Source organism: Solea senegalensis, linkage group LG6 (assembly GCF_019176455.1).
Source record: "Solea senegalensis isolate Sse05_10M linkage group LG6, IFAPA_SoseM_1, whole genome shotgun sequence".
NCBI lineage: Eukaryota > Metazoa > Chordata > Actinopteri > Pleuronectiformes > Soleidae > Solea > Solea senegalensis.
This window is the reverse complement of record NC_058026.1, coordinates 3,468,520-3,490,671: the sequence shown is the minus strand read 5'-3', so window position 1 is coordinate 3,490,671 and position 22,152 is coordinate 3,468,520. Positions and strand designations below refer to the sequence as shown.

General features: G+C 43.9%; 1 protein-coding gene across 2 annotated transcripts; it reads right to left on the bottom strand.

Annotated features, from left to right (window-relative positions):
* Positions 1 to 418: 418 nt before the first annotated feature.
* Positions 419 to 20,842, bottom strand: si:ch211-79m20.1 (bromodomain-containing protein 4). Of its 2 annotated transcripts, none has more exons than XM_044028970.1 (7): positions 19,914 to 20,842; positions 10,187 to 10,289; positions 7,894 to 7,959; positions 7,575 to 7,771; positions 4,481 to 5,552; positions 2,525 to 2,663; positions 419 to 1,386 (listed from the first exon to the last, which is right to left on the bottom strand). In XM_044028970.1, the coding sequence occupies exons 1-6, from the start codon at positions 19,983 to 19,985 to the stop codon at positions 2,533 to 2,535; spliced, it is 1,641 nt and encodes a 546-aa protein (XP_043884905.1). In that variant the 5' UTR covers positions 19,986 to 20,842; the 3' UTR covers positions 419 to 1,386; positions 2,525 to 2,532. The 2 variants fall into 2 exon arrangements, with proteins under 2 accessions (XP_043884905.1, XP_043884904.1); XM_044028969.1 differs by having other exon boundaries at positions 2,537 to 2,663.
* Between the last annotated feature and the right edge of the window lie 1,310 nt (positions 20,843 to 22,152).

Genomic DNA, 22,152 nt, shown 5'->3' with positions numbered 1-22,152 from the left:
GGTAGTATAAAGTACTTTTTCCATCTCCTTTTGTACTTTTGCTCCGATTTATGTCATCAGCGAAATTGCAATAGATTTTGTTGTTTTTTGTTTTTTCACATTTCCCACACAACTACCCAAGTGCGACACCTGGCCATGGGTGTGACTTCACTTTCTATTGACAATGGCAGAAATGTTTGTTTATACATGATAAGCATCAAGTGTTCTTTTGTCTCACTCTGCGTGAGTTAGCACTGAATGTCTACATAAACCACAAACTGTATCGCATTAAATCATTTCACCATAAAAATTGTCTTCCCTGAAGCACATCTTAGTCCGTGTCTCCAGATACATATCAAATTTCCCACTGAGGCAGTCGTGCGCGCCCATAATGTACACGCATGCGTACTCAACCTGAAATAAAAGAAGACTGCTGTGATTGACTTGAACATTTTTATTTTATATTAAAAATAACATTCATGACAGTAACAGTTGTACAACCAATAATTATAATCTGAGACATGTTTGCAACAATAATTACACTTGAGAAGTGGAGGACTTTCAATCCGCCATTTGTTTATTTTTAAATAAGTTAAGAAATAAAGATTCTCTTTGTCCCCCGGGATATCATTTCTCTAAAAGCATTTATACGTTCAGTGTTTTACTATAACTGGCTCACAGCAACCTCTAAAAGCCAGGTCTTTAAGATTTGCTTTAATGTGTATATTCATAGCACGTTATCTAGGCAGGCATTTCTTTATTTTTCTTTTTGTTATTCCATTTGGATCTGGCAGTAGTACAAAATGAGCGGGTTATTGATATTTTCTACAGTACACGGCAGGGCACGTCTCTAAAGTCAGTGTAGTATGATCAGTGTATGGCTACTCCAGTGTCGTAGTTAGATAACAGTAATGTTAAGCGTGGAGGCCTGTGCTGCTCCCTCAGTTTCCAGTTATCGTCCCAGTGTAGAAATCCAGTTCTCCACGTCGTTGCTTCTTCAGCTCCTTGAGCTCCATAACATGTAGTCATTTGTCAATCAGTAGTTGCGCTGAACAAAGCAGCCAAACAACGGCTGCCCACTGCGAAGGCGCGCGGTCAGTTCAGCTTTGAGCTTTTGGAGAAACGTCCATCGATCCCCACGTGGACAGGATTTGTGGTTCATACAGTTTCAATCCAGTGTTTAGTGTGACAAACATCTTCCAGTCCAGAGGAGTTCATAAGATTGCACGTCTTTCTCTCGAATCCATGAAGCCGGCAGCTCCGCAGCAGGGAAGTTTACTTTCTCTGAAGGTGTCCACAGAAAACAGCAGCGGTGTCCTTCACCTCTGCTGGTTCCCGGGCTTTTCTTCACATCTTCTCTGTCTCTCTGGAGGCCTGGACGGAGTCTTCCTTTAGCTTTACCAGCTCCTACAGAAAATGGATAAGGATATAACATTAGTGTTGTGTTTTTTTTTCTTCTATTGTGTCTTCCATCATTGATCGCTGGTTCTCAGTTTTTCCTACTGTGCTTGTACCTCCATTGTTTCCTATACCAAGAGGAAATCTATTGAAATAAATCAGCAGAAGCTGAAGAATCTGAGAAATAACGACTATGCCATTGTCTCGTACCACTCTTAACCCTTTAACTGCCCGACACCTTGGCGGAAGTGCATTTACATCTTTATCCGAAAACTTCCAACGGTTTCTGAAAGCTGAGAAGTTGCACGTCAAAGTTATTGACGGTAATTTCACTTGCGCTGTTGCAGGAAGCCGACAGATCAGCGTCTTTGTTGCCAGAGAGGGAAAAAGTTGGAAAAACGCCTGTACATAGTTTCCATTTTTTGGACATTGAGACAAAAACTCAAATTTAACAACTACAGTGGGGTTTTTTTTAGGTTTTTTTTTTTTAAATAAAACATTACTTTTTCTTCATTTTAAATTGTTAATACACCATTTTAGCATGCAGTGCATTGTAAATAACTGCCAGGTATTGAAAGTTATTCTGGAAAAATGGGCAAAACAGGATTTTTTTTCTGTCCCTTTATGGTTAAATTAAGCCAAGAAAAGGGCAGACGATGTCAACGGGATGCAGCTGTTTCACGTAGAACTCCTCAGTCATGTACATATTTCTCTATATTTGTTTAAATATTTAGTCTGTAAGTTTTGAAAAGAACAAATGCAGCCAATACATTTCACCCACTCCTGCCACTCCAACCCTCTCGCCAAGGCTCCACCCCCCAAAAACACTACAAGTCATTGTCTGTAGTGGAAGTGGGAATTTATTTCTCTGCCATTTTTCAATGACTCATTCACTAACTTTTAACAAAGCCCTGCCCATGCGCCGGTTAGTTGGTTAGTGACAGGCAGGTATGTTAGCCAGTCATTACACTTGGCCTGAATAAAATGATTAATGTGCTTATTACGCAACTGAAAAACCACAGTATGAGTTATTTATCGATTAATAAATAAGTCTATCTGTGCTGTGGCTACCAGGACACATCCAATAAATGTGTCACTCACTCTACACTGTCACATACAAAACGTCTTCCCTCATGCTGGTTCTTACCTGCATCCTTACATGATCATTGCTCTGATGGCTGCTTTGCTGATGCGTTTGCGGTGTTTCCTCCTGCTGCGGCGACGCGAGGCCGGGCGTAACGGGGCCTGGTGTGCAGAGGCCGAGCTGGGAGCCCCAGTGGACTGTGCTGTGAGACGGAGAGAGAGAAAAAAAAGACGATGGAGGATGTGAAATTTGAGCTCACATTTCAGGGAAATCCTGAAAAGACTTGCATTGAGATCTCATGTGTGACAGATTTGCAATTCAAAGAATGAAAGAGTGTCTGCCCAAAACATTATTCGAACATCTGACAATAGCACAATAAAAGAGGAAGTTTGATCACCAGACTGATATGCAAACCAGGCATATCTAACTCTGACAACCAAAATTTAGGATTGTGTCACCATACACAGTGAGTGTCATTTTTTTCGTCATATTCATTATGGTGACAGTTAACCCAGTAGTTTAATTGGATACATGTGGGAAAAGCGATAATATTAAAACATACAGCCACTTGTAAAACCATCAACCAAGAACAACACAGAGAAGAAGAAAAAGAACAAAAAAGATCATATATGAAACCACAATTGCACATGTTGGCTTAAAGGTCCAGTGTGTGAAAATGTGTGACATCTAATGTGAGACTACAACAGATGGAGGACTCCTCCACACACACACAAACACACCCGTCCCTTTCCCAAGTGCACCAGAAAACTACGGTGGCCTACACATACCAGAAAGGATGTAAACATTCTATCCACTCTTCTACTTTCTCACCCTTTCTCTGGTGTTTCTTTGGTTAAACTTTAACCTTTGAGTACATGTAAAAGCTATAAAACCCAAACATGTGATTATACATGTATACAAACACACTTATGGGTAGTAGATTCATTCATTTCCATTCCAGTAACATTTCGGGTCAATAAATCCTCCTAAATGTTACACACTCGACCTTTAAAGACATTGTTTTGTAAGGCCAACATCTAAACAATGAATCCTCAAGTTCAAATGATCCTTTGTGCCAAATTTGAAGAAGCGGCACGGACAAACGCATGTGCGGACAGAAAACACAAAAACATGATACGTCTCACGACAGCCCAGAGGGGTAAAAATACAAAAATGATATTATGGAGTTATCGAGCACCAGTGAGGAATAAAAACAGGGCGTGGAGCTCCTGTCGTGGCTCTAACTGCGCTCTGAAGGGCACCTGATAACCTTGAAGGTCCTGCACGACAAAGCCTGCAGGTTTGAGTGAAACTCAGAGCAGTGGGAAGTCTCTGGTGGCTGAGGAAGAATAGCAGGACACACGTGGACATGCAGCTCAGTCATGTGTCCGTGCACAGCGATTCCCTCATGCGTGACACGTTTAAAAGGCAATAGACAGGGACTGCCGCAGAACACTCATGGTTAGGTTACCCCTCCTTGAATGTGTTCTGCATTGCGAGTCGACATGTTATTTTTGGCCCAGAGCAACAAAGATGAACTGTGCCAAGACATCTGCATGCACTGAACACAAAGGCCCAACTGACATATGAGTCACAACGACACATGTTTGCATTATTACGAAGTGTAATTGGGGCTTTACTCTAAGAGGAGATTACTGCTTGTTGTAGCTTTGCTAACATCATTGTACTCCTCAATACTGTATAAATAAACCCTTACCAGCATTCGTGTGTTTTCAGACACATAAACTTGTAACTAACTGTAATTAAATATGCCATTTATGTATGAATCGAAAATAAAATAATATATAATAAGTGTGCCGTGTTATAGCTTGAGGCAAAACCTGGCGTTACTCCGGCTTTATGTGCACAACGTCTAATTTAAAGAGTCGTTTTGAACAAAGCAAACGAACCCCGTTCAACAAGTTACATTAAGGGAGTAACTTCGCAGCATTGCTGGTTCCTTTGAACTGTCATATAATCAGGAGGCACACATTCTCACCCAGCTGTACTCGGTCATACCTGTCGGCTTTGGTCTTTGTGGATGGAGATGAGTCTGTTTATCCGGGTCGCTCTGTACCATCTCTAGAAGTTTCTGTCTCCTCTCCTCCTCTGTAAAAGGACCACCATCTATGGTCAACTTAGAGTCTGTTTCCTTCCCTTCACTGGGGCGCTCGGCCGCAGTCGAGTCCCCGCTAACAGTCGAGCCACTTTCCTCTCTCTCGCCCGCTCCTTTTTGAATGACTTCTTCAGTCAAAGTCTGTGTGTGAGTCGTGACCTCTGTATTTTTCTGGCTGGTCACTGAGTCTCTCTGGCGTGTGGTCAGAGGGAGGGTGGGGTATTGTTCTGATGTGGGCGGCTGGGTCGGGATGCTGGGTGGGGAGGCACTGTCTGATTGGGGGCCGTTGAGTCGATACTGCGTCCTCAGCTCCTGGTCCTCCGCTCTTCCGTGGTTATACTGCTGGTGATGATACTGGTACTGCTGTCTCTGTTGATGCTGCACCGCCTGCTGCTGCCTCTGGGCGTGGTCAGGATGATGCACCTCGCCGCCGCTGCTTGCCGCGTGCACGCTGCCTTCCTCCTTGCTCCCGTCATAGCCACTCCCATGCCCGACCTGCTGCTTACTTCCCATGACACTGTGCTCCCCCCTTGCCTCAGATGGCCAGCTGCCGACGGACCCAAGCACCCCGGCGACGGGTTGGTGCACACCTGACTGTACGTGCGTGGTCGCCCGAGGTTGCGTCCAGTGCACCAGCTGAGTGTAGCTGCCTTGTTGCCACTGCCTGGCCACCGGGTCGCGCTCCTCCGGACGGTAGCGCTGCTGGTTGTGCTTCAGGTCGTCGTGGCGATGGAGGTCGGCCTTGGAGGTGTGAGTCTTGGGTGGAGCAGGGTGAACGGTGCGGGGAAGGGGCAGGTGGGAAGACGGTGGAGTCTGTTGTGGTGCAGGTTGAGGAGGATTGGGGTGGGTGACGGGAAGGGACGAGGACGATGAAGAGGACGAAGAGGACTGGCACCTGCAGGTGACATGGTCTTCCACGGAGATTATGGCTTTTTCATAGTGGGCTTTTTTATTAATGTACTGGATCTTTATCACCTGGAAAAGACACAAAGAGAAGGACATTTTAAGTATAAGCCGGGAACTCCAACTAATTATTCTGACTTTTTTGTTTCACTTCAAGGTTCAGTGTAAAGGAAATATAGTGACATCTACAGATGAGACTGCAGTGTGTGACAACTAGAGAACACCTCCACTCACCCCTCCCTTTCTAAAGCATGTCTGGTGGCCTTCACATACCAGAGAGGATGTAAACAACTCTATTCACTCTTCCACTCTCTCGCTGTCATTTCCTCCTTCTTCTTCATAGGGTGTATTTATTGAATTTATGCGGGCGGATATGGGTCTTTGTTTACATGGTGAGTTTCCTTTCCAAAATGCAAAAGGCATATCCATCCAGGCCGCTTCAAGATGACGGCCTTTGTCAAGCGACGCACTTGCTCGTACCAGGCTACGACGAAAACGATTACTCCTCTCAAAGCAATTATCCACTTATTCAAACCCTGCCAATAAACCTTGCAGCTTTCAACATTCAGACGTCAGGAAACTAAAACTATCTTTGTACGTTTACAGTCGAGCCCTGATGTCTTGAGCAGCAGAAAGTAGCATTGCACTTTAGCAGTAGGTCAGATGTTTCTTTTGAGAACAGTTGCAACCGCTCGACCATGTACGCAAGCACGTTTGAACGCTCCCTCATCACATTCACATCTTGATAACTCCAAGCTTTGATGACAAGTGAAGTTTGAAAGTTCTCATTTTAACGCTTACATCATGTTACATGTCGGTTTTCTTGGTCTATGTCCTGTCAGCACGGCTGACACACTCATGCTCGAGCACCGCATTACCTGATTTGTTCACGTTTGACTACTCCCTGTTACTGCTAATGTAGTACGACAGTTGGGTAATGACATGAAAATGTGTATTTCATTTTTATAATTAGAAACGACAGTAAGCTATCTTTACTGCCAGTCTGATTTTGTTCTGCACATGTGGAAAAGTGTGACTACTTCCTGTTACCGCTAATGTACACTAAAAATAAGAGAGTTAAGAGTTAAGTAGTAGAATGAAAAATATAAAAATAAATTTTTACACGAACAACGAATGCAAGTTATTTTCATTGTTAAGCTTTATGGCAAAAGGTTGATATAAGAGGTAGGAAAAAAAGTCATGGCTCTTATTTTGAAAGCCAGGTTGATAGGAAGTGGTGAACCGTTGAACTACGATTCTGATCAACACACTAGCAACGCTAGGATATACAACTCCCATTATGTGTTATTGTTCTCATGTGAACATGGGAGAAAAATGTTCAGTGTAAATAAATAATCAGTCCATGTCACTTTATTTCTAAATGATCTTTCAACACATGTTTGGTTATTACAGCTGAACCCCATGTAACATTTGAAAGGTTTCTCTCTCAAAATGTGTTAGCATCCATCAACAGAAATTAAATGTCACATAAAATGACACAATATTGCTAGATAGATAGATAGATAACTTTTAGCTAACTGATAGATAACTTTAAGCTAACTGATACATAACTTTAAGCTAACTGATACATAACTTTAAGCTAACTGATAGATAGATAAATATTACCTGCTATACTAGGTCAGATAAACAAAAGCAAGACATAATTGGTTTTGTTTTATTACTTATACGTACAGTATAGTTAAAATCTATCATACATATTTTGCAGCAATTCAAAACTGAAAATTAAAAACATTTATTTATTGAGTTATTAATCCATTACTAAATTAATGGTCAACTATTTTGATAATCGATGAATCGGTTTGAAGCTTTTTTCATGATTAAAACAAGATTTCTGATGGCTTTATCTTCTTAAATGTGAATGTATTCTCTGTTTCTTTGCTCCAGATAACAAAGAAATCATTAAAACGCAATCATTTTGGTTTGTGGACAAAACAAGACATTTGAGAACATCATCAATTTCTTGGTTTGACAAACACTGTTTATGTTTTCTGACATTTTATGGACCAAACGATTCCTCGAACTTTTCCATCATTTCCATACTCTTTTGAGATGGTAGCTATACGTAATGTGTACCTGCAGATATCTGCTGGACGTGACCATGGGGACGCACTGCTGGAACCTTGTGTTGCAGCAGCCAGAACATCTCTGCACCTCAACGCAGGACGGCCACAGCAGGAAATTGGCGTTGCGGCGGTCCAGCATGGACCTGGTCACCTCCATCACCTCTGTCCGAACTTTACAGCTTGCCGGCTCCGCTGGCTGCGCTTCCACTGTTCAGAGACAGAGAAGTAAGGCAGGGGGGGGCGATGATTGGCAGGAAGGGTGTAGAATGTGCTGGGAGACAGACATTTAGAAAGACACAAACAAACCACAAATAGATGTGGAAACCTACCAAGACTTCTAGTGTATCTGCCATGGGTGTGGTTTGTGAGAATATCGTGCTCATCTTCTTCCTCTTCTGCAGGGAAAAAGGTGAGAAAGAGGGAGAAATAAAGAGAGGGAATGAGATAAAAATAGGTCATATAGTCACTTTTATTTCGAAATCTACCACTCACTCAGCACCCTAACCCTTTTATGAGTGATGATAGACATCTATAAAACATGTGAGGCTTTTTAGGGCAGTTTTGAGCCAAGCTCATTGTTCACTGCACAGAGGAAGACATTTTTTTTTTTCTCCTCCTCTCCCTAAAACAATTGGGCTATTTTCTGCCACAATTTGTCTTGCCATTGTCAAGAATACTGTTGAGGAGAGATATGAGCTGTTAAATATAACTTGTGTGTGGCTCTGTGACTGTGTTTGCGCATGCTGTCATTTCATTCTGTAGCCTAATTATATCCCTGGTGCAGAGTGCTTTTGGTCATTATTAACTGCTGGCTTCAGAAAAAAACAGTCTCGTAGTTTCCTAGAAACACATAAGTCTTCCTGTTTTTATTGCACATTGCTACTGTGCTGAAACTAGCCAATTAATTAGCTAGTATTCATCATCTTAGGGCTAATTTGACAACTTTCTGGCCTAAACTTGTGATTATGATGTTAAACTGACTGGACAATGTCAATGAAACGGTGGAAGTTGCTGCTCCACTGACACTGAGCGTCCCTGGGAGTGACGACCTTGCCACATTTACCCAATCGGATCAATTGAAGCTGATCTTCCACTGGTTTTAACCCTCTCATGACCGTTTGTGATAATCAGGCCGCTTGGATTTATTTGGATTTTATGGCTGTAGAATTGTCAGAAAAATTGTTCAGTGAGTGAAAAAAAGACAAGGATATAAGGCACAAAGGAACTGTTTAATCCAAAGCAATGAGAATAACATTCTCCTAGTGTCAACCATGTTTTTTCATGCAGGAGTGCTCATTATGACTCAACAGCGGCTCTGAGTGAGAGTACATGTGTCCTTAGAAAATGTCAGTGTTCTCCTGCAGTGTCTGCACAGCAGTGAACAAACAGGAACCTCCAGGAACACATAAGTCGTGTGTCACCTCTTCGGCATGTTTCATTTAGTTGTATTAGCACGGAACCTCTTTCTTTTTCTTTTTCTTTTCTTTCTTTTTTTTTTTTTCAGGAGGTCAAGTCAGGCGGCAGCACAAATTAAACACCGCAAGTCGCAGACAACAAAAGAAAAAACAAACCCAAAAGCCTTTGAAGTCGATCACAACTTTCATAACTAGTTCAATCAGAAACAGTCACATTTAAGGGAATCTGCCTCCAGGTCTTTCATAATGAGTCAAAAAGCACTCGTGAGATTAACTTTCTAAGCTCCAGGTCCTTCTGCAGCTCCTTCGACGCTGCAGGCATGTTAACGTTTGCTGACTGGCACCAAAAACACTGAGGCTGATGAGACCCCATCATTAGTTTTGCAAGTAAGTGGCCATAAATCAACACATTTTGTCCTGAGGACGGTGCAGAGTGGATATGGATAGAAGCCGTGGCAGTCTGTCTCCCAGCTGTCGTCGACATAATGTCATATGCCTAAAAACACGCAACAAAACGAGAACAATAGCGGAAACTCTTAGACAATAGGCAACCAAAAGCGAAGCGCCATGATCTGCCTTTTGAGAAACTTGAGTTTGATTCCAAACGCAAGCATACAGTTTGACTCAGACAGTCTTCTTCTCTGTGTCACCGTGTTCTTTTTGCACTGGGGTGTGATCAAAGGACAACCCATTAATATATGTATGCGTGACTCATTTTCTCAGGATAAGAGGGAAGGATAAGCTTCTCATTAACTTTTTAATCAGCCGCCAAACTGCATGCCCATGTGTCTGACTGTGCAAGCAAGTTTGTTTGGACTCTGTTTGGGGTAGGAGATGGCGGGGGGGGGTTGAGGTGGAGGAGAAGGGTGTCTGACACACACACACACACACATACATAATTTAGAGCCAGGAGAGGAATCCAGAGCAGAAGAACAATTGAGTGACCTTGGGTTGGAAGTTTCTCCCTCTCTCTCTCTCTCTCTGTCTCGAATTGTCTGACACACAAGGTCATGGCTCCTCTCACACACACACACACATCAAGCTGACACATCAGTCTTGCTGCTGTCTCTGGTAAATATTGCCTTAGCACGGTGCATAGCATGATTCGCTATGAAACCGCATTCCTCTCCCTCCTCCACGTCTTTGTAATTAGTGTCGTCTGTGTGTGTGTGTGTGTGTGTGTGTCTGCGTGACAGATCACTGGTACCTATTGCATTGGTCTCCTGCTCCAGCAGCAGCTTCAAGTCGTCGACGGAGGAGATGGGTGAGTTCCTCACCAAGTCGACCAGCGACGGAGGGAGAGGATCGCCCTGTGGAGAGAGAGACACGGACACACTGTTAGATTCTTGTTGTTGTTTCCTACTTTTAGAAACAATCCTTTGGGTTGAACTGAGTAGGCGGAGTATTAAGCCCCACTCACTAAGCAGAAAAAACATTTTGACAACAGAAGGACAGTCATCCGAGCCACGACCTGGCGACCCTCAAACACCATGACACCCCGACTCCCCTGCCCAATGGACCTTTTAGCTGTGAACCGTGTCCAATGGCACGGTTTAAGTAGCGTCTCCACTAGCATAGTACCTGGTACCAGGAACTATTTTCAGTACCTGCTCCGGCGAGGTTCCAAAAGTTCACAAAGTAGGTACTTTGTGATGATTGGTCAGACTGCCATCACAGCAAGCGACGTCCCACACACAAATCAAGCGGAACAGCGCCAAACTGTAGATCACTTAAACAATCCTAAAAACATGGCTTAATCTGTCTGTGTATGTGTAATTTGTGTAGTTTTTTTTGTAGTGGAGAAGCAACCTAATTGTGTCGTGCCGTGCCGAGGCGAGTAGAGCCGGTGGAAATACGCCACAACGGGCTGTAGCATTGTTCTCGCCACCCGGTGGTGAAGTAGGGTACTACAGGACCCTGGCACGCAAGTATTCCAGGGTCTGCACTGCTGCACATTGTGTGGCATGTGTGTCAAAGTGTCCCAGAGCCCTTACATTAATTAACCTGGGGCTACTGTGGCTACCAAATGACTTTAGATGACTGGTACAGTATATACATGAAGCCCTTATGCATCATCATTCATTCATCCATTCATTCATTCATTGTCTACCACTTTATCCTCCACATTCACTTTTCATTTTTTCATTTCATTTTTGGACTGGGAGGAAACTAGAAAAGCAACAGACACACACACAGGGAGAACATGCTCAGTGTGAGGCAACATAGCTAGCCACTGCGCCATCATGTGGCTGCCCATCAATTTGAAAACATCTATTTAATATTATTTAGTAGAAGTAGTATTTGCCGTTTTTTAAACAATCTGCATCAGGGTATTATTATTTCATTAAAAGGTTAAAGTTATTACACATTTTTGTTCTCAAAAACTTGAACATGTTGCTGAGTCACAAGTCACTTTATTTTTTATTCGAAGGTTTATTTTTGTAGACGGAGACCATGAGTGTTACATTTTACCAGATGGAGGAAAATAAATAGGCTGCAGTGCTCAACGTTTGGTGATTTTATTTGACTATTTTTGAGTTGTGTCACGCTGATTAATCTTAATCGTCCGTTGCGTGCACTCATGTGACGGTTGTGTGAATGCACCTCTTGTCATTTGTGGATATGAAAAGTTAGTCGCTGCAGTTACAGATGAAAGAGTGAGAGAGAGAGATAATTAGAATATCTGAGTCCTCCATCTCCAGGCAACAACTCTGCTCTAGTTTTGCTTCCTCCTGCAGAGGAAATGATGGTTGTGATTGGTGTTTGTTGTCGCTGTTGTCACTCTCTCCGCGTCTGTTTACCCACAAACACCACAGCTGCTCCCATGGTGAGAGAGGAAATTAGTGCCTCCCTAGCTCCCTCCCTCTCTCTTATTCATATTGTATTCTTACATTCAATCATAAAACATTACAAGTAACTCTTTTATTATCACACAGGAAAGGATCAAACTTTTTAATGAATGCCTCTGTGGGAATTCATGACGGATCCATCTGTTTTGTTTGTTTTTTTAAGGTTTCTTTATTGAGATCAAAGGCAGAGCACTCAGTGTTCTGTGTCAGGCTTTGTTTTTTGCCAAAGATGATGATGCCAAACCAAATTAAGGAGTGTTACCTCAGATGCCAGGGAAAAGGAAAAAAAGACAATCAACCTGTTATTATCCTATTATTATACAGATATATGTATATACATATAATATTTACTATTAAAAATAAAAAAGTAATAAATAAAAAATGATCCTGACACGACCTCACGTGACCTCACTGAAGCACCTACTGTATCAAAGGTTTGACCTGCAGCATTTAAGGTCCAGCATGGAAGAATTAGTGACATCTACTGGTGAGACAGCAGACTGCGACAAACAGAGGACTCCGGCCCTCACTTCCCATCGCTTTTCCGCGCACTTTCCCTCGCACACCGTATCGGATGTCATTCTTCCTTTGTTTTGCGTAGTGAATTTGTAAAGACTCGGAAGCGTCGCGAGAGGAGCACACGCCACATGACTTTCGAGAGTGGCAGCTGAGGGAGGAGAAAAGGAGGATACCTGTTGCTCGGAGGCCTCAGGCTCAACAGAACCTGGCACCGGGGATGCTGCACAGTGACAGGCATTCTGCAGAACCTGCCTTGCTACTCCCAAAGAGAATGTTAATGTGTGTGTATTATGTTTTCATTTTTTACTTTTATTTCTTACAGAACATGCCTTCAAGAACAACATGACTGTGTAAGAAGTAAAGAAAAAAATGACATTATTTACGTACATTTAAAAGGCTTATTTTGATTTATTTTAAAGCACATACGATGACGTTTCTGCCAATAAACCCTCCTAAATATTATGTACTGGACGCACGTTGTACAATTTATTGTGCGGTGGGTTATCTCAGTGCTTTCCATTGAAATAAAATAAAGTAATTGTGAATTCTTCATAAACATGACAAGCAAACATCTTAGTGAAATATTTAAAAGTGCAATAATAGAAATACTGAGATTCTCCAATTAGCGAGGTTGCACGACTCAGGTTATTGGTTTGGCCCGGCTGTTTACAAAAAGGTGAATATCACTGCACATAGTTTGATGTGGTGCCAGCGCCGCGCTCGTCATGTGAATGCACAACAACTCGAAGCTGCTTTCTGCCAACCTGTCAGCAATGATAAAACGAAAAAGGAAAAAAAAAACTTTACAAGGGTTTTAATGAGTCTCCCGCTCTGAACGGATCTCTCCCCGTGAGACACAGAGCGCCGCACAGAGCGCTGCAATGAAGCAACAGACATTGCACTTTGAGTTCAGACATGTTCCTGAAATTGTCCAGAGGGGCTGCATGTGAAAATGCAAATGCAGGAAGAAGCTCCGGGTAGTTCACAGCAAGGAAGTGATAGAGTCCTGTTTACCTGTGTGATGAAGTCATGTGCTCATCCCTCAGCTGGATGTTAGTGACTGGATTCCCATTCCTGCTGTTGTCAAAGTTTTTTTCGAGACATTTACAGAGTTCACGGCTGGCATAACTTGTGGAATTAAACCTTTCAGATCCTCACAGTTTAGTGTGAAGGATTGAAATGATGCGCGTCGTGATAAAAAGCTGCCTCTCTCTGATCGAACTGTCTTTCATCACTCTCTCCTCTAATGGTGTGTTTCCACTAGCGCGCGTCGCCCCGGGCACAGCGCGGTTGTTTTGCTATTTTCATACTATTCGTCACGTCGTCTGACGGCCGGCGACTGATCGGTGCATCACAGTGCATGAGCGCAACGTCCGACACGATGTTGCTCAATCTCCGACAATTACCAGGGAAATAGGTGTGGTGTATCTGCTGATCACGGCCGACGAGCCGCATCACAAACCCTGAACCGTGCCCAGGCGAGGGGAGTCAAAGCAAGTCGAGTTGGGACCGTAAGGGACTAAGACGTTTTTTTTTTTTAACTGCAACCCGGTGTCAGATTTCACCGCTCTCAGCCCACTTCTTTTGCATTTTTGTCAAAATCAGGTATGGGGTGAATTTAGCTGCAGAAGTTAGGGAGCTATAAACTTTGTGTAAAAAACGTTATGCATCACCCTGCCAATGCTTTATCATCAATGTAGATGCAGAGCTCTGCTGCCACTTTATTAGGAACACCCATTTACGTTCAAACTGAGCGTTAGAACAGTGCTTTTCTCGTCTCGATGACCACTCGGAGAGCTTAAGGCGGAACTTTGCATGTCTGGTCGCTTTTCGCCTTTTTGTCTACGGAGCTCCCCCTACAGTTTCGGAGTACATATTTTTATAACACCACCGTAAACATCTATCGATGGATCGATAGATCCTCCGGCCATTTAACCATCAGGTTATAATATCCTGCATAGTTTGCTTTAACACAACAGACTTTTCTATCATGGAGATCAAACTCCAACCTTCTAGTTGGGAGACCACCTGATCCACCAGTGATGCACAACCGCCCACAATGTGAATGAAGTGACTTTGTGGCGTGCTCGGTGCCAGACAGTCTGGTGGCCTGAGTAGTTCTTAAACTGCCGATTTTTTAATGCACAACAATCATCTAATGTTTACAGAGGATGGTCCAAAGAGGAGAAAATATCCAGAGGAACGTGGCCAGACTGGCTCAAGAGGATGGAACGACAGTAACCACTCATTACAACCAAGGTACGCACAGGAACCATCTCTGAATGCACAGCACAGCAGGAGACCACAGCAGGTGCCACTCCAAATGCTTTATTTGGTGTGGACCTAAAAAAGTGGTCCGTGAGTGTACATGCACTCACTGGCCTTCACTCTCTCTCCTCTCCTGTGTGGGCAGCAGCAGCAGCAGCAGCTCAGGACACCTGGATGACTTTCATGAGCCACTGCCTGACCTAGTTAAGAAAACACACACACACACACACACTCACACACTCACCCCATCTTTTCCACTTCACACACACACACACAGATGCTTAACCACTTAACTGCTTACTACACCCATGCACAGATACAAGGGGGAGTTTTCACTCTGATAAAAGCCATCATTACAGCTCCAGTGTTGAATGCAAACACACACACACACACAACAGCAGATAGAAAATTATAGAGTGAAACACACACAGACAGGAAGTTGGCCCTCACACCAGCAAACAACAAACCACAAAAACATCCAGGGATCGGTCAACAGGCTAATAATAGTTTGAGCAGAAGAGCTAAATTAGTCGGAATGAATCCGACACGAAGTTCCCTTTTTGCTATTTGCACACACACACACACACACACACACAAAAACAGGTTTGTGCAGACACTGTATTGACTGCCTAAGCCTGACCGTAATTTAACCACAATTCAAATCTTAGTTCCTCTGTGTCAGCGTTTATGCCAAAATAAAAAAAAAAAAAAAGAAAAGCAAAAACAAACAAATACACACACACTCAATAATATGGGATGTCACGTTTCATACTGTATCTTGGCTCGAAAGGACTGTCTACGATCCACAAGCAAGTCACGCATACACACACATTGTAGGAGCCTTGGGGGCCTTGAAGGAAGCCTGGAAGGCAAAGGGATTATATGGAATGTTTTGGGAGAAAAAGTGAAGTGTAATGGAATGTAATTATGGGGCCGGTTGCCTACTCACTCACTCACACACACACACACGTATGTACACACATGCAAATAGAAACAAACACATGGAGGTAAAAAAAAAAAAAACAACAACTGCGATTAAATAGTAAGGGAATCCAAGTGTTTGACGAGTGACTCACAATCATGCCGAGCTGTCACAACACACGCACTCTTTTATGTGCTGTGACCAAAAAAAAGAAAGAAAAGACGAGGTGGTTGGCCAACAACTGCATAAACTTGATGCTCCCAGTGCTTTGATGGTACATATTTCTCTGTCAAACACACACACACACACACAGCTGAACAGCAGATATAAGACACGGGGATGACGGCAGAGTGTTGACACATTTTCCTTCAGGTAGAGAATGTCTCCATCTCTTTAACTCTTCTCCCCTCATATATATTCTTTTCCCGCTTATTTTAGGATCGCAGCACGGGCGTGTTGTTGCATAATATAGCAATCATACCACCAAAGGGACCTGAGTGCTGAGTAGTTGGAGTAGAAAAACCAACAGGAGTGCTGCCCCTCTCTGTTTCTCTGCGAAGTCTCCGATCACTGACCGGATTCCCCTTGGGCTGGAAACAAACCCTAAAAGACGTGCAGAAGTCCAGTTCTCTCCCAGATTACTTGATTTAAACTATGCTAAAACAATATTAAGGAGTCGGTGGCTTTGCAGCAAGAAGACCAAGGTTCACCTGGTTGGATGAAGGATCTGTCTGCATGGAGTTTGCATGTTCTCCCCATGTGTGCGTGGGTTTTCTCCGCTTTCCTCCCACAGTCCAAAGACATGCAGATTTTGGGTTAGCATCTAAATTGAAGCGTGAGTGTGGACGGTTGTTTGTCTCTATGTGGCCCTGTGATGGACTGGCGACCTGTCCAGGGTGTACCACGCCTTTCGTCCCAGTTGTCAGCTGGGATTAGCACGTGCACCTGTTCACCATTCATTTCCTGACTGATTCGTAATAGCCGCAACTCATCAAAAAGTTAGTCAAAGCAGAAATCCTTGTTCTGCATTAGAGATGTTCCGATACCATTTTTTTCCTCCCGATACCGATTCCGATACTTGTGCTGTGGGTATCGGCCGATACAGAGTACTGATACCGATACCAGTGTGTTATAAAAAAATATATATATACACAGTATATATATATATATATTTACAGTATATATATACACACGGGGAGAACATGCAAGAGTGCTAACTACTGCACAACCTGGTGGCCCCATACACACGTTCATCTTAAACTAAAAGATTTGGACATTTTCTTGTAAAAAAATCTCTTGCAACCCACCTGGGGGTCCCGACCCAGTCTTTGGGAACCACTGATTGGAAAAAAATCTTTTAAATAAAGCAGCGTTTCAGCATTTCCTTCCATAAATCTGCACCACATTCACACCTCACTCGCTGCTGCACATACCAAACACACCCTTCCAATTCTGGGATTCAATTTACTGTAAACTGCAACACTTCCTTCCCTTCCACCTCTCTCTATTTCCCGCCTCGTAACAGCGTCACTAGCCCCACCAGCAGCCACCTGCAGGCTCATCACTCCTCATCATATAATCAACTGGGAGTGAGTGATGAGAGTAGATGATTTTTTTTTTAAATTGTCCATAACTTTTAAGGAATCACTTCATTTATTCACGTGATTAATCATCCACATTGAATCAATATTCCTTGCGTGCTGCACCACGCGACGCTTACAACAAATGTGGCACTGCGCTTTTCTGTCTGACACACATGCATGCACACGGGCATAAGCCCCTCGCTTTACACACACACACACACACACACATATGTCCACTAACACATGACGCAGCTACACCCAGGCAGGCATCCAGATGTGCACACACACACACACACACACACACATACACAAATACGCACACAAAGTCAGTGAAATCCTGCGGCAGATTAGTTGCTGTTCTTATGTAAAAAGGATCAAGCCGGGCAGCGGCAAATCATCCCAGCTCACTCAGAGAGACATCAGCCGGACAGCAGCCTGCTCAAAATCCACCAATCAGCTGTGTGTGTGTGTGTGGATGTAAGAATTGCTTTTGTAAGTTTACGTAGGTCTGACCTGGTGTTCAGTTTCACTCACGGACGCAGCAGCATGCACAAGGCATAGAAGATGATCTTTTCTTTCTACAATCAGATTATCTCTGCATTATAATACGCGGGAGGTCAATCTGCCGTGACTTTGCTGATTAACCGGTGCGTGCGTGCGTGCGTTACGCCGCGGTCTTTTCCAGTGGCAGATGTGTCAGAGGTGTTGACGTCAAAAAACATATGTCACCATCACTTCCATCACTGGACTCAGTAAAGTGTTGTGACACCCCCCCCCAAAGACGGGCGAGTCACCGAGTCTCAGCCGGGTGGCGTCTTGCTCACAGGTCACGTGAAAGATCACTTCCTCCCGTTGTGTTGGCTCTCATCTGACCCCGACCTTTTCAACTTTCTAAACGCAGAGATGCTCAGACCTCGTGAAGCGTCCGAGCAAGTGGAACACCATTCCTCTGCTAATCTCATATTAACCACATTGTTTCAAGGTTTCAGTATATATATATATATATATGTACATATTCATGATTTATGGCCATTGAAATCACATTAGACTCTTTGGCTGCAGCTCATAAACGAGTACGGCCCTGTTTAGTGGTGAGTAACTGACAATAATCTCACATGCCAAACATACAGTAACAACAGTGAGCGATTCTGCAAAGACTAATGTGTTCATATGACAGACAATCATATGACATAAACATTCTGTTACTCTTAATCCCGTGGTACGCATCACGGTGAGGAGTCATGAAGTAAAGTGCTGCCGGTGAGTCAAATTGGAGGGGACGTGTTTAGAGCGCTGTATTTTTTTTTAAATATCGATAAACACAACAAGTCAGGATGATGATATAATATTGCTGTGTCATCATTTTTGCCCCCCACTCCAAATCCCTGTGTCCTCTGTGTGGACTCCGATCACTGGGTCCGCGCCCTTGATGATGGGGATGCGGTGACGGGAGTGTGACCAATTTAAATTAGGAAAGGACAAAGGAGCCTGTCTTTGACCCGGCAAAGGTCTATTGTTACACTGTCGCCGTCGCTAGAACGTCCTCGTCACGATCACGTGAGTAGAGGTCATCCGTGCTGTCAGGTGTTCCCACGCGCAGCGAGAAATATTACTATATCAGTAATAATAACACTCAAATAAGAACATAAAAGTGGGGATTGCAGGACGTCTGAGAAATACTTCGTATGATTAAGATGAGTGGTTAAGAACACACACACACACACACACCCTGAGCTCCATAACACAAACCAAACCACAAACTAATATCATTACATTGGATAAAGACGAGTCTGACAAACAGGCTGCTGGCATTGACTTGACAACCGACCAATTAAATGGTAAAGGTTTTTTATTTCTATTGCGCTCTTCCAGTCTTGGAAACCTCTCAACCGATTACTTTTCTTGTCCTCCTCCTTGTGCCTTTTTCTTCTTTCTCTTCTTCTGACTCCCCGAAGCATACGTGTGCTTCATTGTACAAACGTTGTTCCCCCCCACCACCCTGTTATAACGCCCCTGACTTGCACAAAGCCAAACCAAAGCATTTCCACTTTTCTGTGGGAGCAGTTCAATGTTTCTGTCATTTTTCTTCACAAAAAATAAGGATGGACACTAATCTCTCTCTACAGTGTATTCAGTTCAGTTCAGGTTCCCACTTTAATCATACAGAATGTGCATTATCATTATTATTATTTCTGATCGATGCTGTGGTGTGACAGTGAAAAGAGCTGATGGATTCTACTGTAGCTCCAGCTTTATAACTCCTGCCGCTGGGCCAGGAGCCAAGGCCCTCCTGCCTCACCCTCTCACCCCTCACTCTCTATCCCCCTGTCTCACTCTGACACTCTGGCTCTTCCTTCGTATAACGCTTCTGGAGAATAACAGCATGAAAAGAAACTACAGAGAGGGGAGCACACGCTGCAGAGTCACAGAGGGGGAAACGAGATTCAGTTTTTTTTTTTTTTTTTGTTGCAGCTCAACTGTAGGAAACATCCACAGCACAGGTGGTGGAATCACCTCAGGGGGATGTACACATGTCAAATTGTCAACATTGGAGAGTTGAGGAATGAACTCACAACCAGGCATCTGTCAGACAACTTAACCGGATAGTGTAGCTATAAAATCCGCTGTAAATGACCATAAATGTTTATACCTTTCCTCATATTAACACCATTTCCCTTGTTTGACCTCCTTATAATGATCACCAAAGGATTATTAAGCCGCATCATTGATTATTGAATGAAATCTCCCCATGTCTATGAGTTTGCCCTCGCCGGTCATGCTGGATGATCTTACCTCAGAGCTGCCGGGCCGCAGACGAGCCGCTGACAGCGCAGCCAACAGCAGCACCAGGACCCAGGACCTCATGTCGCCGCCCAGCCTGAGGAGCCGCAAGCGACCGGCTGGGCATTTAGCACCTCGGCGTCCAATCCCCCGGCAGCACCGAGCCTCTTCCCGGTGTCGTGCTCTGGGTTCGCTGGTGCAGCGCGCGCACTGCTTTATATCCTCCAAATGTGTCAGTGCCTTTTTACGCGCCGCCGGTCCAAGTGTTTGCTCACGGTGACTCACGCGCAGGCGAGACGTCTGACTGTGTCCATCGCTGTTTTGAAAACTCTCAAGCGCAGACGTGAGTCGTGCTGCGGGACAGGTGCGTGGATGTTTACTATGCTGTGCGACTGCGTCCACAGCAGCAGCAACACACGCCAAATATAATATCAGTCTGCAGTGTCAGTGGGGAGCTCCAGTCAGGCCCGGCAGCAATTCCAAAAATCTCTCCGTTTTAAAACCAAAAAAAAATATTTCGTGAACGTGCGTCAAAGATGCGCCCACTGTCGTGCCACACGTCTTCTTAAACGCATATCATAACGAGCTCTCCCTACAAAAGCACACTTTCATGTAAAAAGTCATGCACCATTCTGCGCATTAGTAAAAACCACGCAACTCCAGGGGTCCGTGCGTAAAAGTTGGTCAAATCTGGGGGGGAGAAAGCGCTTCGTGCGTAATTCTCTGGACGCTCCTGTGCAAAGTCAGATTATTCTCATCCCAGCGCGACTCACTTGACTGCATCTGTCTCATTTAATCGCGTCTCTGTGTTCGATAGCGGCTCCCTGTATCTGTCACACGCCACCTCTCTCTCTCCGTGCCTCTGCTCCCTCTCTTCTCCTCTCTTCTCTGAACTGCTCCGTTCACAAACTCCTCCGCTGCGCTTCTGCTCTCTGGTTGCGTCGCAGGCGGTGAACGGCTTTTCCAAATAGAAACAGGGCCTCCCTCAACTTCTGACCATCAATTGTCACAGAGAAAGCACAGCGCGCACCGGAAGTCCGGCGATTTTGCTTTTTAAAATAAGGCGGTGGCTTGGCAGTTGGCTCAAAGTGAACGATAAACACATACAGTACGTCATATTTAACTTTCAGTATAGCTATGACAATCAGGTTATGCGGTGAAAATGTTAAAAGTTAGTGCAGGAATTAAATGCACACGGATATTTTAAAGTGTAGTGTTTCAAAAAAAAAAAAAGAAGCACTTCTGAGCTCTTATTATGAAAGTTTCTCGGAAGTGGAAGTCCTCCTGCTACCAACTTTACAGTGGTCCTCAAATTTGCTTCTGCAGGAGCCGGTTCTCTCCTCTTTAAATGCAGGGCCCACTGTACCACCTCCTTATTAGGAGCAAGGAGACCCGAGTACCCGTGCGTGCTCTTAAAGGGGAAGTAATGAGCACTTAAATATCAAGTCAGGAATCCATAAGCTGTATTTTAACCCCCCCCCACCACCACCACCTTTTTTCCCCAAAGAAGTAAGATGTCATGGTTTTGAGTGATTGTAAGTTAAACTGACTCTGTGTAAATGAATAAAGTAGGTTTCATATAAATAAATAATCCAGTCAAGTTCCAAATTTGACTACCCTTAAAAAAAAAGAAACTAAAAAAATCTATCATTTTGATTTAATTGTAAAAGTATTGGATTAAAAATAAAGTGGACCTGTTTCTTTACGCCTAGTGCATTGCGTTATGAGTCAGATCTAGGTCATTTGTTGTTGTTGTTGTTGTTGTTGCTGCTTTAAGCATTTGTTGTAATCCCAACGGATTACTATTTTGGACAATCCCATGACTGCAGTTTTACACCGAAGGACAAGTTGCTTTCTGGCAGAGTGAACACCGAGAATGTCTCGGCAAAGTCAGATCAGAGATAGCGATGTCGAGCCATGACTCCGCGTCGTGGTTACTACACAGTGTGCTCCACTTCGTCGCACACCACAGGACTCCGGGTTTGTGTTTTGTGACGAAAAACCGAAACAAACCAAAACATGGCAACGTTGACGTCGTGATAACATCTCAGATCACAGGAGGGAAAGCAGTGGGCGAGGCCTTTAAAGACGCCGTAAAAATACTGAACGACCGTTGACATTTAATCAGTCGCCAAATGAGTTCGCTCGCTGGCGATGAAACCAATCAGCTGTGTGTCTCATGTGACTGACAGAGGCACGGAGGAAGCAGAGAACTTAAACGTGCTGATAAAGCCTGTCAGCTCGCACACGA

What these genes read in the sequence shown, in the direction of transcription:
- si:ch211-79m20.1 (XM_044028969.1), bottom strand. Translation starts at nt 19,985, where the DNA reads ATGAGGTCCTGGGTCCTGGTGCTGCTGTTGGCTGCGCTGTCAGCGGCT. An exon ending in TGCGGCCCGGCAGCTCTGAG is followed by an intron (nt 10,290 to 19,913) that starts GTAAGATCATCC and finishes CTCTCTCCACAG; the next exon opens with GGCGATCCTCTCCCTCCGTC. An exon ending in CGTCCAGCAGATATCTGCAG is followed by an intron (nt 5,553 to 7,574) that starts GTACACATTACG and finishes TGTCTTTTCCAG; the next exon opens with GTGATAAAGATCCAGTACAT.